We start from the raw sequence: 19,106 nt of genomic DNA on the forward strand, positions 1-19,106 counted from the left end.
TGGGGTACAGTCCGGCCTCCCTGCAGAGGGCCAACATCTCCCCATAGGAGGCCTGGCTACAAAAGGGACTCTCTTAAAGGGGCCTGACCCCTTATCTAATGCTGCTGAACGTCCTGCGGAGTATCCAGGACCACCTACTAAGAGGCCCAGGCTGTCCGGTGAGAACGCCCTGCCAGCTACAGAGGTTACCACCGCCAGCGCAACAGCGCCCCCAAGAGCTACAGGTCAGTCCAGGAACAACAATCCTTCAGCTGTCAGCAGTGAAGAAGTTACAGCTCCTGTGGTCATCATCATGCGCTCCACAGCGCCCCCAGCTACAGAAGGTCAGCCATAGAAGTGCCTGTCTCCTTCCTTTGCTGAGATGCCTGCCGCCGTAGATAACCTCCCTGCTGTTCCAGCTCCAGCTTCTGGGTGTTCCATGTCAGCAGTTCCAGTGTCTACCACCAGATGTGTTCAGGTGACAGATCTCAACACTGCTTTCTTCACCCAGGCTGATGATGTCCCTGCTGCAGTTCCTGCTTCCTTGCCTGCAGCCATTGCTCTTGAGCATCTGATTAACCCCTGATGGGCTGAAAGCCTTCTTCAGGTACTGTGTACATATGTAATATTATTTCTGCATATCCCCAAAGAGCCAGAAACTGTCCTGAGACTCTTACCCTTATTTATCTCAGTCAAGAGATTTTCTACTGTTTTGTGCTATGATAGCACCCCTTCCTCTGCCACAGCAGAGATTCTTTCCAAAGGACTCTGTCCCTCTACACAAAGAGGAGACCCTTTGCATATTTCATGGCACTTTTCCCCACATCAAGGGCTGTACCCAGAAGATGGACTTTGTCATTAAAGACCTTCTGTGAGACTTTTGCCAACTCCAAGGAAAAGTTGCTATTGCTATTTGACTACTTATTATTTTGCACTTAATGCCTCCCTTCTAGGTACAGACATTATGCTTGCACCTTTTTATGCCTTTCCTTTGCAGGAAAAGAGACATTCACTATCTTGCTACCCGGAGTAGCCTATCTATCTGTAACGTTGTAATGTTATAAGATGTGTACCCATTGGGCTTCTAAACCAATGTGAGTTAATCTGTTTGCACACTGTCAAAATATCTGCCAGTAGTCTGCATTAACCCTTTCATAGGCTTTACAGGTTGTAGTGTGGCTGTGTCGGACCGTCTTTTTGTAAAACACTGACCGCTACCTTATCCCTCAAACCGAGGTTTGCACGTGGGGGTAGTCCCAAACTGATAAGGGGAGAGAAAAAGATTAGTAAAATATTTCTAGGGGTTTGTTATAAGGCTCCAAATATAATGGAGGCAGCAGAGGAAATGCTGATAAGTCAAATGGATGCTGCTTCAAAGCATGGTGAAGTACTTATCATGGGGGACTTCAGTTTTCAGCAGCTAAGAGGACCTAAAATCCATAAACTGGGACAATGTTTTCAAAAACAAAAGAAACTCATACCATATAAGCATAAGAGAAATAAGAAAAAGCCAATGTGGTTAGCTAGTACTGTAAGGATAGCAATAAGCGAGAAAGATGAGGCTTTTGCATTGCTAAAACACACAAAAGTATCAATGAGGCGTTATAGGATTACAGAGAGAAAAATGAACTCTGTAAAAAAAACATAAAGGCAGCAAATATAGAGGCTGAAAGAAATATTGCCAAGGAAAGTAAAAATAATCCTAAATTATTTTTCAAGTATATAAATGATAAGAAACCAAAATGGAGAGTGTGGTCCTTCTGAGGAATAACCTGGGGTCATGGTGGAGGGAGATGAGAAAAGGGCCAATCTACTGAATGTCGCCTTCTCAACTGTCTTTACACCTAGAGTAGAGGCGGTTCTTTCATCCCCATAGACAGGGGGCATCCTCTACACCTAGAGGAGAGGTGGTTCTACCATCACCATAGACAGGGGGCATCCTCTACACCTATAGGAGAGGCAGTTCTACCATCACCACAGACAGGGGGCATCCTCTACACCTAGAGGAGAGGAGGTTCTACCATCACCATAGACAGGGGGCATCATCTACACCTAGAGGAGAGGCAGTTCTACCATCACCACAGACAGGGGGCATCCTCTACACCTAGAGGAGAGGCGGTTCTTCCACCACCATAGACAGGGGGCATCCTCTATACCTAGAGGAGAGGTGGTTCTACTATCGCCATAGACAGGGGACATCCTCTTCACCTAGAGGAGAGGGGGTTCTATCATCACTATAGACATGGGGCATCCTCTACACCTATAGGAGAGGCAGTTCCACCATCACCATAGACAGGGGGCATCCTCTACACCTAGAGGAGAGGAGGTTCTACCATCACCATAGACAGGGGGCATCATCTACACCTAGAGGAGAGGCAGTTCTACCATCACCACAGACAGGGGGCATCCTCTACACCTAGAGGAGAGGCGGTTCTTCCACCACCATAGACAGGGGGCATCCTCTACACCTAGAGGAGAGGCAGTTCTACCATTACCATAGACAGGGGGCATCCTCTACACCTAGAGGAGAGGGGGTTCTATCATCACTATAGACATGGGGCATCCTCTACACCTAGAGGAGAGGCAGTTCTATCATCACTATAGACAGGGGGAATCCTCTACACCTAGAGGAGAGGGGGTTCTATCATCACTTTAGACATGGGGCATCCTCTACACCTAGAGGAGAGGCAGTTCTATCATCACCATAGACAGGGGGCATCCTCTACACCTAGAGGAGAGGCGGTTCTACAATCACCATAGACAGGGGGCATCCTCTACACCTAGAGGAGAGGTGGTTCTACCATCACGATAGACAGGAGCATTCTCTACACCTAGAAGAGAGGGGGTTCTACTATCACCGTAGACAGGGGGCATCCTCTACATCTAGAGGAGAGGTGGTTCTACTATCACCATAGACAGGGGGCATCCTCTACACCTAGAGGAGAGGCAGTTCTATCATCACCATAGACAGGGAGCATCCTTTACACCTATAGGAGAGGCGGTTCTACTATCGCCATAGACAAGGGACATCCTCTACACCTAGAGGAGAGGCAGTTCTACCATCACCATAGACAAGGGACATCCTCTACACCTACAGGAGAGGAGGCTCTACCATCACCATAGACATGGGGCATCCTCTACACCTAGAGGAGAGGTGGTTCTACTATCGCCATAGACAGGGGACATCCTCTTCACCTACAGGAGAGGAGGTTCTACCATCACCATAGACAGGGGGCATCCTCTACACCTACAGGAGAGGTGGTTCTACTATCGCCATAGACAGGGGACATCCTTTACACCTAGAGGAGAGGCGGTTCTACCATCACGATAGACAGGAGCATTCTCTACACCTAGTAGAGAGGGGGTTCTACTATCACCATAGACAGGGGGCATCCTCTACATCTAGAGGAGAGGCAGTTCTATCATCACCATAGACAGGGGGCATCCTCTACACCTATAGGAGAGGCAGTTCTATTATCACCATAGACAGGGGGCATCCTCTACACCTAGAGGAGAGGAGGTTCTACCATCACCATAGACAGGGGGCATCCTCTACACCTAGAGGAGAGGAGGTTCTACCATCGCCATAGACAGGGGGCATCCTCTACACCTATAGGAGAGGAGGCTCTACCATCACCATAGACAGGGGGCATCCTCTACACCTACAGGAGAGGTGGTTCTACTATCGCCATAGACAGGGGCATCCTCTACACCTAGAGGAGAGGCAGTTCTACCATCACCATAGACAAGGGACATCCTCTACACCTAGAGGAGAGGTGGTTCTACCATCACCATAGACAGGGGACATCCTTTACACCCAGAGGAGAGGCAGTTCTACCATCATCATAGACAGGGGACATCCTCTACACCTAGAGAAGAGGCAGTTCTAGCATCACCATAGACAGGGGGCATCCTCTACACCTAGAGGAGAGGAGGTTCTACCATCACCATAGACAGGGAGCATCCTCTACACCTACAGGAGAGGTGGTTCTACCATCACCATAGACAGGGGGCATCCTCTACACCTAGAGGAGAGGAGGTTCTACCATCACCATAGACAGGGAGCATCCTCTACACCTACAGGAGAGGTGGTTCTACCATCACCATAGACAGGGGGCATCCTCTACACCTAGAGGAGAGGTGGTTCTACCATCACCATAGACAGGGGGCATCCTCTACACCTACAGGAGAGGAGGTTCTACCATCACCATAGACAGGGGCATCCTCTACACCTAGAGGAGAGGCGGTTCTACCATCACCATAGACAGGGGACATCCTCTACACCTAGGGGAGAGGTGGTTCTACCATTGCCATAGGTGCCAAGGTTCTTTACTGTAAGAGCAGTGAGACTATGGGACTCTCTGTCGCAGGAGGTTGTTATGGAGGACTCTATGTATATGTCCAAGAGAGGCTTGGATGACTTTCTGGAGAGTAAAAATATCACTGGGGGAAAAAACATTTGTTTAAAGGTTGTACTTGATGGACCTGTGTGTTTTTCCAGCCTTACATATATACTATGATATTATATGGATATATGGGCACTGCACAGTACTACTACTCCTATCCTGTATATATGGGCAGAGCGCAGTACTAATACCCTTATTTTGGATATATGGTCACACTACAGTGCTAATATATTGTGTAACTTTTGTGGTGTGGATCCATATATTCACCAACTAGATATCGTTGTAAACATAAATCCAAGATGCAGCTGGTAGATGTGGTCATGGCATCCCTGGTCAGATGAAAGAGACAGGAAATGTGGATGAACACAGAGATGTTACCAATAAGTCCCTACATTGTCTTAGGGTACATGCAGTATGCGACTTACAGATGACTCCTATTTATAGAAGGAGTTCTCAGCCAACTATGACCTCTGATGAAGCTCTCTGGATACTTTGGTTTAGTCCCAGGCTGCAATGATGAGGTTTTATTGAACCAATGTTCCCAAGACAGCACAAATGTAGAGAATCTGATAGAGCTAGTAACTGATTCCAGTCTTTCCTCCTCTGACACCCGACCCTATGGAACCTTCTAACTTTCTTTGTAATTGACATTCTCCCAGACATATTGATATATTGCTGCAAAGGCTCCTTTCCCTTTAATAAAATAGACATTGATAAATATCAGATGCCAAACAATCAAAGGTTCAGGGAATTTTCAGTTGACTGATTTTATGTAGACCTCAGAGACCTGTCACACCAGCAGATGACTTACAGTGCTAGCAATACAATATTCCAGCTCTGTGTCAGTTGTGATCCTGATGGTCATTATCATGGAGATAGAAGCATGGATTTACAGTCAATAATTTACATCTAGTTATACATCCCAAAGCTTCATGCAATATATATTAGAATGTAAATATAAAACGTGCAAAAGTGATTCTATGCAGCCCTTTTTGGGACATATGGGATCATACAGCTGAGCTGGCATTTGGGTAAGTAATCTTTGTAATATCCAAAGGTGCAACGGTTCTATTAGAAGATTATAAAAAATAACCTGAAAGGATTTTCCTATAAAGAAACTGTGTAAATATAAAGAAAAAAACAGAGACCTCTCTATGGGCATCAAGCCCCTCCCCAGGCATGGAGCATGTTTAACTATAGATTATAAAATAACATTGGACCTTCACTTTTTTTACCTTAAAGGGAAATCGTTACAACTGCCGTGTTGGACCATTCCTGCAAAAACATCTTTTATTTCTTCTATGGTGCATCAGGCATTAAAAGGGGTCCCATGAAAGAAAATTCTCACATTCCTATCCCCTAGTGATATTAAAACAATAAAGATCATTTGAATCCCTTACTTTACAATGTTACTCAGTGTTATTGTTGTTTTTGCTCCTATCACTCCCTAGGCTGCTCAGTGCAAAATCCCAGAGTGTGGGCAGGGACTCTTTAAGCAGACACATTATCACCCATCTAGTTCTGTGGGATGACAGTGTGGTTAGATTATCAGGGTACAGGTGTATATACACTTTCATCTGGCTTTGTACTAAAGTACTGACACATAGAAAGAGAGATGAGACATATAAGAGATGAGATACCTATTACACACTGTCTGCCCTGCTACATCTCCGTTCTCACAGATATGTGCCTGCCTCCCCCTTCCACCGTATCACTTGTCTCCTTGTAGTTTGCAGCCTCTCTCTCTGCTCACAATGTGCTGGCAGGAAGTGAATCAGTGAGTGTCTCTGAGCTCCGTGCAGGGGGCATGGCTACAGGCTCAGAGCAGAAAGACATCGAAACTCAACAGCACGGCTGTGACACAAAAATCCCATTTATGGCCCGACCCTAAAGTCAGAAGTTATACGGTCATGTCTAGGGGCAACTGAAATTGTGTACAGCACGACTGATAGAGACACGTTGGAATTATATCTGTAAAATACTGCATTTTCTGTTAATAACAGTGAAGAAGAGAAAGTGTTATTTTGTTATCCTGAGTGCATATAAGAAACTTGTCTTTGTGGGAATACCCCTTTAAGTCAAGAAGATGGGGTAGCTCCAGTATCAAGTCAAGCTCCCTCCTCCTCTCGTGACAGAATGCTCTTTTAAATCCAGCGCTTGCGTGGTGCCCCTGTAAGTTCCGTGGCAGTACTGTGTGTCCTCAGCCAGCTTTACAGGTACACCGTGCAGACATGGCAGTCCACGGTGTGCATGAGCTTCAGATTAGCTCGCAAGACACCTGTCTAAAACTCGTACGCATAGCTGTGCTACACACAGTACTGGCGCATGCTTCGATTTGCTTTTAAAGCTGGACGGGACGTGCAGGGCTACAGACGGACAAGTGAACTGTGTTGGAATTCAAAGAGCATTCTGGGATGTTGGGTTTAGGGTTGGAAAGCCAATGGGCTCAGGCTGAAAGGCCGAGAGGGGCTGGAGAGAGCTTGACTGGATAATGGAGATTACCTGTCTCCTTGACTTATTTTCCATTTACCAAAGGGGCAATAAAAGTCGAGGATGACTGGTCCCATTATGAAGCTATTTTTTTTATAAGGAAGCTCTGTTTTTGGCCCATAAGGCAATTGCCATACCCTGGATGGCTGATCGCTCTCCTACTGTATCTCAGTGGAAGAAATTAGTTATCTGACTTTACCTTACAAGAATATAGTTTACAAACACCGCGGCTGCCTGGATAAGTTCCGAAGAGTGTGGGGCTCTGGGTGCTCTTCCCCAGTTTGAGAGAGTCTCTTGTCCCTTTTCAATGAGTGCTATACTCGCAGTACATACTACAGTTGTAAGTGGGTGCGGGGACCCTTCCTGCACTCCTCTGTGCACTGTTGACAGGAGGGATTCCTTAATCTCTAGATGTAGGGTGGCTGGTTACCTTGTTGCCTAACCATTGTCACCACCTTTTCTTTAACTCCATTTCTCTCTTGACACCACTCGACCAGGTTGGTTACTGTTCTATGTATGTATTGGGGAGGGATATACTAGATCGCTGTTTTTGTACAGATGTTATCACAAATGACAAATGATTGTATAAAGATATATGTTGTTATATCTGTTGTACCTCAGCTTATGCTCCTTGTTTTCTTATGTTGTACCGTTTCATTTCTGTGCCAATAAAGCGATTTCTTGCAGGAAAGGTTCAATGTAGAGGACTGAGAATGACCACAATAGAACATTTTGAATTGGAAACTAATGGATAAGCTGTTTTAGGTTTATGGGCCATGGAAAGAGATGACAGGCTCCTTTAAGGAAAAAAAAAGAATTGCACAAAAATTGCTGCTGAACAATTTGTTAGAAACCAGCCTAATGGCACCGCTTTAATGATAGGAAGCAAAAGAAAAAGCTGTGACACTAACTGAGATGAGATTTTGGTACAATTTGACTTGCAGATTTGCTGGGGTGGGGTAGTTGTATCTTGCAGCAGGTCTAAAAGGTAGAGAGCAAAAACTTTATATAAAGTCTTTAAACACGTTACAACTCCTATCTCTGTGGAAGGAAAGTATATATCAAGGGTCAACACATCACAAAGAACACAAAGTAGAGCGTTCCCATCACAATGAACATCTGTAGAGCGTTTCATTGTTTGCTTCTGCATTTAGCGCTTGCAGATCAATGTTGCTCCAGAGTGTGGTTGTTTACACATGTATTAAACATAACTCGATGAAGAAGGTTTCGCTACTATCATATCTCGTTGCTATGGCTACCGGATCCTAGGGACATATTGAGCGTGTGGTGACTAAGAGGATAGCAAAAGGAACATCCATTATGCTGCCGTCTCCTAGTACCGATGTCTCCAAGATGTTGAGTGAAGAAAAGTCGCCTAATGATATTGCTTTTATATTTGTACCAATTACAATGCACATACTATTCTTACTGGGAACTGAAAGTTATAATAAGCACAGAAGAAATGTGTTACCTTAATGGAAATCTACCATCAAAATCCTGGACACTTACTCATAGACCCAGGCACCGTGAACGTGTAATGTTCTTATATGTGTTATCCGTGGACTCCTTCCTTCCAAACTCAACTTTTTTTTGCCTGGATCTATGTGTGGCACCATATTGCTCCATGTAGCCATTGCCGTCTGTGGAGGACTTATGTACGTCCGCAAGCTCCCGGCCGTACATACGTCCCCCATATGGTCATGTGAACACGGCGTTATTGCCCCTAGTTTCTCATGCTTGGTTTTGAAGGTAGATATCCTTTAACAAAGTGAAAATAACAATACAAAACTTTAATGTATCGTCCATATTTGAGTTCAAGTTACAGTGTTTTGTACTGACAGATGTGTAGAGAAGGTGTCACAGCTAAATGTGTTACTCTAGAGAAGAGACAGGTGAGAAGTATGGAAGCCTGTAAGAGCCAATGTCATAACTTATTTCTGTCTGCCCACCTAATGAAAGTATGAAATGTTGTGGATATGTCATGGATACTTGATAGGTACAAGGTTCCACAGTTCAAGTAAGTCCCATAGACCTACATGGAGAGTGGCCACTCTTACCAATTCTCCATTCGAACCAACCAGTGGATCAATATTCTTGATCTATCAGATATCTACCATCTATCAGATATTGACTAATCCTGTGGATATGTCATTAATGCTGTCATTAATAACCCTTTATCCACAGTACAATTATAAGTTATCGCACCATTCCCATGAAAGGACATCCTGAAAGGATGGAAAAATCTACAATTTACTACTACAGAAACGATATCATTAGTCAGGATTAGTGAACCAATTTAGCTTCTCTGATACATTGGTTATAGGTAGAGTTGCATTTAGCTAATTGTTGCTGTTATTTTTGAGACCCACCCACCCATACCTATACAGACAGTCCCCGCGTTACGTACACAATAGGTTCTGTAGGTTTGTTCTTAAGTTGAATTTGAATGTAAGGCGGAATGGTATATTTTATAATTGTAACCTGCAATTTTTTTTTAGGCTTTGTGACAATTGGATTTTAAAAATGTTGGATTGTCATAAGAATCTGTAAATTACCAACATCCAGAGGTCCGTTTGTAACTAGAGGTCATCTGTAACTCAGGTGTTCTTAAGTAGGGGACCGTCTGTATATTGCCTACACCAGGTTAGGGCTGTTGTTTTGCAACTTTTAAGTATGGTTCAGTAGTAAACATCTGGAGCATCTGGAATCAGATGAAAAACGAAGACAAATAAGGTGCAAACCAGAAGTCCTGGTACATGGCAAACTCCTAGAGCTTTGGAGATTGATTTGGGGTTTGTACCCCCTAAGTAGCTAAAACTGCTTTCACTTCTCTGTGAAGACTGTGTACTGAACCCCCCCTGATAACCAACATGGCAGCTTACTGCAGCAATTGGTGGTAGCAGTGATCTTGAGACTTACCTGCAGGTGTCTGCTGTATAATACAACACACACCTGCCCTGTATGGGGAGGGTTCAAGCCCTTGACCCTCTCCATACATCCCTATCTGCTCCATACAGTTACACTATGATGTGTCCCAATATATCTGTCCAGATGATGTTTGCCCCTTTTGTATAAATAATAGGAAAAAAGTACCTGCATTGAAATAATTTGATCATTTACATTCATTCGATCTATTGATTTATACATAACAGTTTCTGCGGTGCCCTTATTGACCCATGTTAGCAATAGTAATTGAAAGTAAACATGTGCAGATGGTAGTATAACTCCCACCATTGTCTTTATTGTGCTGTAAATGGTTTATTCTATACATGGTAACCACGTGCTTACCATTTTACTGGCAGATAAAGGAAAGCCATGGCAACACTAAACCTGCACAAACCTTCCAAGGTCACTCATCTGACAAGCATTGGTCCTGTCACAGCCGCATCTCTCCACATACATCTCATTTTTATCAATTTCAGGATTCCATTACAGCTATTAACATGAAATCTGTTGTATTCTTAAATTCTTAGTAACATTTGAAGGAGTCTTCTGCCCCCTATACTGGTAATGACCTGTCTTTGGGATAGTCCATTAGTAGGTGATTGGTAGGGGTGCAACAATCAGCGACTCTGGCAATCAGGAGTTAGAGGAAAACGGGTCACTAAAGGGGTTATATGGAGGTCTATAAACATGGCTGATTTCTTCTAAAATAAGCTCCTCTCCTGGCCATGGCGATTGTGTGGTATTGAAACTCAACTGTATAGAGTTGAATCGAGCTTAATTGCAATACAACGCACTATGGTCAGGAGAGGAGCTGGTTTTGGAAGCAAGACACCTGGGCACATTTACTAAGGATCCGTCGGACGCATTTCCGTCGTTTTTTTTTCCAATTTGCCCTGAATTGCCCCGGGTTTTTGGCTCACACGATCAGATTGTGGCGCATCGGCGCCAGCTTGCATGTGACACAAATAGGGGGGCGTGGACGGAGGACAACCCAACTGTTTCGGACAAACTGCAGAATTTAAAAATGAAATTGTATCGCAAGATCAGCACTTACATGCATCGGGAAGAAGAAGGTGTACTCCGGCAGACCTTGCAAGAAATTGGACGCACAATCTAAGTGAATCGCGGAAGCTCCAAATCCTCGTCGGACATTCCGCATCGGCGGTGTCAACGGGACGAGTAAGTAAATGTGCCCCACCATGTTTTTCAACCACCGGACGACCCATAATCACAGGGCTTTTTTGCGTCTTCAGGACAAGGGAAAATTTGTCCATTTTTTGCAGTTCTTTTAATGGCTCTAACTTTATTTAACTTTTTGGGCTGCCGATTTAATTTTTGTGGTGCTTTTCCTCGAGCGGGAATTAATCTGATAAATTAAAATGTTTCAGAAAACAGGCGATTGCTGCTGAATGGCTGCAGGATTACTACTGGTATAAATTCCGCACCCATTGCGATATGTATGCAAATAGCCTTAGATGATGGACACAATTGACTTCTATTACACACAGTTACAGTCCGGTACACGCAGCACCTTGAACAAGCTGTGCAGCTACACAGCAAAAAAAGGGTAGCTTCTATTCCCGCCCAGATTTGCGGTGTAGCTGTGGTTTGCGTGAGGCCTTTGTAACAGTTCTCAGTGTTTGGGTGGTGCTGGGTGTAGATAGACCCAGCAGAAACTTTTTATCATGGATCAATCACGGGGATAAACAGAGACATCAATCATTGAAAAACGGAGAAGACAGATGCAGTAAATCCCCCTGCATACTTCTCTCTAGAGTCCCCGGTAGTCATACAGCTGGAGATCCACTATTCAGAATCCCCATCACCCAGACAGCCACCTAAAGCCTGTGCTGTAAATTTACTTGGCATATAGTAACAGCATGACCATGGGCCGTAAATGTAAATCGGGCATTTAGAAATAAGTTAATAATATAGGGGTCTGGAAAACCTCTATATTCCTATGTCCCTAGGAAACAAGACTACTTTACTGTAAGAACTGTGAATGTGTGGAATAGCCTTCCTCAGGCGCTGGTCACAGCAGGGACAGCAGAGAGCTTCAAGAATAATCAAGATGCCATTTTACACCAAAATAACATTGATGGTAAAGATATAATGTAGAATTGTGCTCCTTTACATCCCTTCCTCGTCCAATCCCTTTCCTTCCTTGATGGCCATTTTTCTACCGAACTAACTATATTACTTTGTCCATTAGGGTGTAATATTTCCTATGATGTAGCAGCAGCTTAATAGTTAGAACTCACGCTCCTTGCTGCTACACACTTATGAGTTAAGGCCTTGATAATATTGCTAAGCAACAGGTATCTAAGCACCAGATCGTCCATGGCCTTTGTGATGATTCCTTATAGTATACGCAAGAGCCTCTTGGTTTTCTGTCTTTGTGCACAGAATGAGGAGTTGAGATTGGAATCTGCAGATTGTACAGGTCTCCATATGTTTCTTACTGAACAAGTTCATTAACTTTCCACCAGTTCTTCGCTTACATCAGGAGTGTGAATTACGCCAGACTAATGATATTATGCAAATCCCGCCAAATGGCGCATATGCCTCGGGTTGCCAACACCTGCAGTGATTTTTCTTATGCTGTGACTATTATTCAACAACTTCTTAACACTGTCAGGGAATGTGTGATACACAAAAATGTTAAAAAGTACATTTTTAGCTAAAAATCCCTTGCTCTCTACATACAGTTTTATTAGCTCTTTTTAATGTGTGTAAAAACGGCCATTAGCTTCATGGCCATTATAAAAGCCATTTTTGGTTCTGTATTTTATCACATCTGGAAAACCTTCTTGGCCCCTCCAACCAGTGCCATGAGAGCGGTGTTCATAGAGGGGGTGCATTCAATGATGAGCGCACAACCCCCTGACCTTCTGGAAGTCCATACAAGAAATCCTAAAAGCTGCTGCCATTGGGGTCTCAGTACCATGGATGGATTTAGACAAAGTGGGGACCTGGGCAAAACTAAAAGTCGGTCTGCAAAATAAAACTATTTTATGAACAGTCACAATCAGTAAGAGGCTCCTTTATCCCTGCACAATAATAACACTTTGAAGTTACAAGCAGTAGTATGGTAAGTATCTGTAATATGGGACTGTAGGAGAATGATATAGGAGATAGACAGATGATGCGTAGATTGATGATAGAAGATAAATATAAAAGATGATATATATAGAGGATAGATAGATGCATAAATATAAAGTAGATTATAGATACATGATAGAAAGAGTAGAAGAGATATAGAAGATCCATTGATAGATAAAAGATATATAGATAAATAGATAGACAAAAAGCTAGATAGATAAATGGTTAGAAAGGCAGATTTATAGATAGGAAGTAGAGAAATTATAGGAGATAGATAACTAGACACATAGATGATAGACATATGATAGATGATAAGCATCTTCACCCGGGCATTCAACCAAGGGATATTAAAGGAGCAATACATCCACATGCAGCGGGCCCCTTTAGGACAGGAAACCTTGGGGAAAATGCCCAGTTTGCCGCCCCCTAATGCCAGTAAACTAGTAAACTAGAGGTATTTAATTTATTTAACATACATACACACAACATACATCAGTTACATAACTCTTTGCCATCAAGTTTACACGCCCTTAGCTACCTCCATTTTCCTGATGACTTTTAGGCTCCATGCACACCAATGTATGCCCACTGGGCCTTAGACCTCTCCCCTCTCCATTATGATGCATGGCGCACGGCACCGTAACACGGGGAAAGATTGATATCCTACATTTTCCCCATGTACGTAGTGGTACGGTGCCGCACGTGTGTTGCACTCTATTGCTGTGTGTGCCCATTGCTATGGCTTGGGGCCTTTACAATATCCTCCTCATGTCAAATGGGACACCTCTAAAATGCAACTTTATTAAACTAAATATCTGGCCAAAGATTAATTGCTTCAGTGCCACCCACCTATTTAGAGGGCAACAGTCTCCATGTCAACACAGTCCTATCTCCAGGCAGCATGTTACAGAACAGGTGGAGCTGAAATATCTGCAGGAAGCATGTTATAGAACAGGAGGAGCTGAACAGATTGTACATGGTGTCCCATCTGCAGGTAGTATGTTATAGGGCAGGAAGGGCTGAAATATCCGCAGGTAGAACAGGAATGGCTGTGCAGATCGTAGATAGGGTCCTATTTGCAGGTAGCATGTCATACAGCAGGAACAGCTGAGCAGATTTGTCCTATTTCCAAGCAATATGTTTTAGAGCAGGAGGAGATGATCAGATTGTAAGTAGTGTCCTTTTTTAAGCAGTGTGTTATAGAGCAAGAGAAGCAAATAGTTTAGTGGGAAAAAGTTCAATAACCTGTCCTCAACCAATCTAAACTGCCCATCCTGTTCTTAGATGTCATATAGGCAAGCCTCAGTTACTAATAAATGTAAAATAATAATACAGAGGAGTTGGCCTATTGCTGATTAGCGTCTTCTTAAAGAGGTTTCCCCAGGAAACAAATTAGGCCCTATCCACAGGGGCCTAACTTGCTGATCGGTGGGGTTCTCAGTGATGAGACCCCCACAGATTACGAGAATGACCCTTCGTCGCTCCCCAAGATTAGCGGAGCAGACGGCCAAGTGCCGCCCCCGTCCATACCACATTTGTATCATAAAGATCCCGATGAGCAAAACATTTTAATAAAATAGAATATTGGTTATAATATCATTCTTGAATATGTAAGTTTTTTTTAATATCCACATTATGGCTTTCGTATATTTAGAGGATAGCAACACACGGGTAACTAGGGCAGGAAATGGGTCAGAACATTATTTGACTTTAAAAAAAAAAAAATTTTTTTAAATGCTTTCTAGATACAGATGCATCAGGCAAGCAACTAACGTTAAACAGCTTGTTCTTTAAAGACCCTGACAATAAATCACCTTAAAAAAAAAAAATTGTCAGGATTTTTAGGTTCCATATTAACATTTTGTTCGATGGAACATTCCACAGCACGGCTATGGGGGTCTCATTTCTCAAAATGGTCCAAAAGATTTTGTTATCTTGTCCCCCTTGGCAACCGTTTAATCAAATTCAGCACAGCAACACATGGGCAGCTAAAGCTAGTGCCATTTCAGCCTGTTGGGAGGACTGTGGGGGAAGGGGGGGGGGATGTATCAATCAGAAAACTGGAGTACCGTAATTTGCACCTGAAATGCCCAGCTGCAGGGCAACTAGGTCTTGGTCCCTGCTGGTGCTGGGTTGCTGCGGCGGTGGATGCCATGTGATGCCGCACCTAATAACGCAGTCACCGTGAAGTGGTTGATGGGTTGATGCAATTTGATCAAAATGTAATTAAGAACCTCAAGTTTGTTTTGTACCTGTAGCCTAGTGGCAATAGATCATTGTATGATGTGTGGATGTGCGGTCCAGTTATTTTTTCTCTTCCAACGTTCGATCACATATACTGCAGGTTTGAAACTATTTTAAGCTGTTTTCAGACCCCTCAAAAAGGGGGCATGTCCTCTGTAAAAAGGGGCTTGGACGCAACATAAAATAACCTGTGTGCCAGAAAATTCAATATTGTGATGCAGCAAACTAGACCAACTAATGTGCAAAGTAGGACTCCCCAGTCTTATACTGCTCCAGATTAATCCTCCAGCATCAGACACAGGGATTCATCTGGTGCAGCAGAGAACGGTCTGGTCCTAGTCTGCACTGGTCCAACACATTCATATAACTCCCCCAATGACGTATATAATGAAAATGAGAAAAGAGAACATAAAAATTACAATCAGAAAGGCAAAGTCTCCGTGTTATAAATGTGTATCAGGAGCCCGACTAATCCTCTATAGTAGCTGTGATAGGAGTTGGTGTTCCCCCTGTGGAAAGCCTGGATGGTACAATTGCATCAACCTGATGCCTGAATAGATATTATCTGGAGGGCTTCCTTAAGCCGCTTTTGGAAAATACAAACTTAATTTTTTTTCAGTTTTCAATTAAATTCGTCCACGAGGTGTCGTCCAGATCTTATAGTGCGGTGCAGTTACTTACAAGGCATTGTAAGTAACTGCACCTGACGAAGGCTCCCGCCCAGAGCCGAAACATGCTGTACCTATTAATAATAAAATTATTCTTATGGATAAATACTGTGAACAGATCTCTGAGTGAAGCAGAGCCTATAAGATCGGGACGACACCTCGTGGATTTCTGTTTTACCGCCGGGTCCGTCACTCTGGATGAACGGACCTCTCCACCCAGGGGCAGCAGCTCCTCCACCGTACAGCACGTATATGATATGCTTTCCATACAGCGACATCAGGCGAGAGTCACTCCCTAAGTAATTTTGTTCTTTTTAAAAGATCTCACTTGAGTTCTCTGTGCTCTTTATCTCGTTTCTCTATATTGGCTCTGTTGCCGTACGTCCGCGGAACTCCACGGTCCTCTACCCAACGCCAGTCCCTCTGCAATGAAATTCGTCGTTATAGGTAACAAACACCGACTGTAAGACAATTTTGATAAATGAGACCTAGAACGTCCATGCACAGGTATTCATCAATATGTATCAAGGTATAAAAACCTATTTCTCTTGCTTTAGTTTGCATTTTAAGGCAGTCATTCTGGTAGCGCATTACAAGAATCAAAATGTACATAAAAAAATATTTTATTTCTCCTTTAAAAAGCAAGGTTCCCTTTGCATAAGTGTATTCAGATTGCGTACATCTAGGTCCATACAGCTGCAAAGGGTTGAGTAAGGTAGTCTTGATAGTCATGTCCCACGTGATTTCATACTACCCCATTGCAGGATGGCTGGAGGACCGCCCAGCGGTGCCCTCCAATCTCTTAGTGCAGTTGTCTCGGCTTCTTCATAATCAACATTCTCCCTGTAGAATCTACTTCTGGTCCGGGTGACGAATCTTCTAAAGTCTCTCACTCAAAATGTTGGTTTGTTCATGTACTCCTCCATTGTCTAAAAATAGTACAGACAGTTATTAAAAGGCCAGATTTCATTTACACATTTTTTACTTGTTTCTAACAACAGTAAAAAAAAATGGTCTGAATTCTACTCTAGAGGAGTAATACAGGACTGATTGGGAACAGACCAACCTGAAATTAGGGTTTATTTCTGTCTCTTATCTCAAAAAAGGGCACTTTGACCCCAAAATGCGTTGATGTTGAGACATACGATTGCGCCAAATTTAAAAAAAAATCCTCACATTCCCATCCATTTTTGAGTTTCCACAAACTCCGATACTAGTTGGGTCTGTATTCTGGGAGATACACTTTAGTGGGCACGGTGGCTTAGTGGTTAGCATTAAAGCCTTGCAGCGCTGGGTTCCTGAATTCATGTCCCAGGACCAACATCTGCAAAGAGTTTGTATGTTCTCTCCGTGTTTGCGTGGGTTTCCCCTGGGTCCCCCGGTTTCCTCCCACACTCTAAAACATAAAGGTAGGTTGATTAGATTGTGAGCCCCATTGGGGACAGGGACTGATTTGGAAAGATCTGTGCATCGCTGCGTAACCTGTGTACGCTATATAAATATAAGAATTATTATTATGGGGACCATTTATCAGGCTTTGTGCGCCATTTCGATTATTTTTCCCTTTACCTCACAGCAAGTTTCGTGGAGGGGGTGCAGTCGGCAGTGAAGAGGGCCAGGACTGGACAGTCCTTCTCTGCGCCTGCACACCCGCTATAGTCTGCGACCATCTGCAAAACTGAAAGGTCGCTGGTTAATAGCGCAGACCTACGGCGTAAGATAAATGGCTGTGTCTGCTATTGCCGCTTATCCCATAGTTTAATATACAATTGATAAAATAAAGTCTACATTTTGATAAATTCACTACAGGTGAATATGTTTTAGTGAAAAACATCACATCCACCAACTGCATAGTCCGAATTCTACAGCAAGGTGTGCAGTAAGGAATCCACATTCTGATTTTATTTATTAGTTTTTTTTGCCTTTTCAGATATTAACCATTTAAATCTTCACATCATGTCTGAATTACTTGATACCAATAGAATGTCTTTCTGGAGGAATAGAAATAAGATTTACATGTGAAGAATGGAAGAACATACTCCTGCGGAGACCGTCCTGGAGTATGGCTGGGGTCAGTAACTTTAGTGTTTAACTCTTTAATGAGTGCCATACAGCTATATATGTCCTAAATGAACATTCCCTGTGCATAAAGAACATGTATAGGATGTCATGACAGTTGCACCCTTTAAGCGGCTATAATCTTCTAAATAATGGCACAGTTATGTTGTCAATTTAAAGGGGAGAATTTTCCCTTTACTATTGCACCATTTTGTTTCTATGTTCCACAGAACCGGAGATATCCGCTGTTTAAAAGAACAGTCAGAAACGTTATTTCTTGGTATATTGTAGAAATTATCGATAAGCGGTAGACAGAAACATAGAAGACTGACTCCAGAAATAGATATATTATATACATATAGATATTTAGAAAAAAAAACTTCAAAACTCAATTTTATTACCTAATTAAGGTGAACCTGTCACTAGGTTTCAATAGCCTATGCTATTCTGATTTCAAAAATGCCTTTTCAGCATTCTAAATACTTTTTTTCCACTACTACTTTATTTCATATTACCTGGCTCCCTTCCAGCAGTTTGTGGCAAGCCCCGGGGAAGAAAGGGGGGAGGGGGTCGTATGCAAGCCTGTGTCTCAGTCTCCTTATGCTCCCTCCGCCCCTCCCTTTTTCCTGTCATGTGCATTGAGCAGGCAGGAGAGGGAGGGGTATGCTGTGGATGAGAGGAAGACTGCATCCAGGAGACTGCTGCAGCTGCCTCCATTCCTCCCTTGGGACTCACCACATGCTGCTGGCAGGGAGCCAGGTAAAGTAAGTGCAGTATTCAGAATGCTGACAAAGAAATTTTTTTAATTCAGCATAGCATAGATTATTAGAACCTGTCACCAGCTAAAAATGACATTCGGGGTGACAGGTTTGATTTAATAAATGTATTTCAATATATTATGTGTACCCCAAAATTGTGTCATTGTAACACAAACAAACAAAAAAAAAAAACACTACTGGTTCAGACCTTGTACAGCTACATATGACTCTTTAAGAAGGTGTGCATAAAAAAAAAAAAACAAAAACCACAACCTCAAAACACCAATAAAAGCCAAAATTAATTGTGCAGTGATAAGGGGTTAAAAACACCTACCCCTGAACTTTATTCCAACCTGTAACATATTTAATAGATTTAATCATGTCCTTACTTTCCCTTCTTCACTTAAGGCTGTATAAATTAATACGGGTGAAACCAGATTAACCTGTGTGTACAA

General features: G+C 43.0%; 1 protein-coding gene across 1 annotated transcript in view; it reads right to left on the reverse strand.

The window, feature by feature from the left end:
• Positions 1–16,442: 16,442 nt before the first annotated feature.
• Positions 16,443–19,106, reverse strand: part of AP1S3 (adaptor related protein complex 1 subunit sigma 3) — a 30,207-nt gene continuing 27,543 nt past the window's right edge. The window contains exon 5 of the mRNA XM_072143152.1: positions 16,443–16,764. Within this exon, the coding sequence (XP_071999253.1) occupies positions 16,729–16,764 (36 nt within the window). The 3' untranslated portion in view covers positions 16,443–16,728. The remainder of the gene's footprint in view (positions 16,765–19,106) is intronic.

Source organism: Engystomops pustulosus, chromosome 3, assembly GCF_040894005.1.
Source record: "Engystomops pustulosus chromosome 3, aEngPut4.maternal, whole genome shotgun sequence".
Taxonomy (NCBI): domain Eukaryota; kingdom Metazoa; phylum Chordata; class Amphibia; order Anura; family Leptodactylidae; genus Engystomops; species Engystomops pustulosus.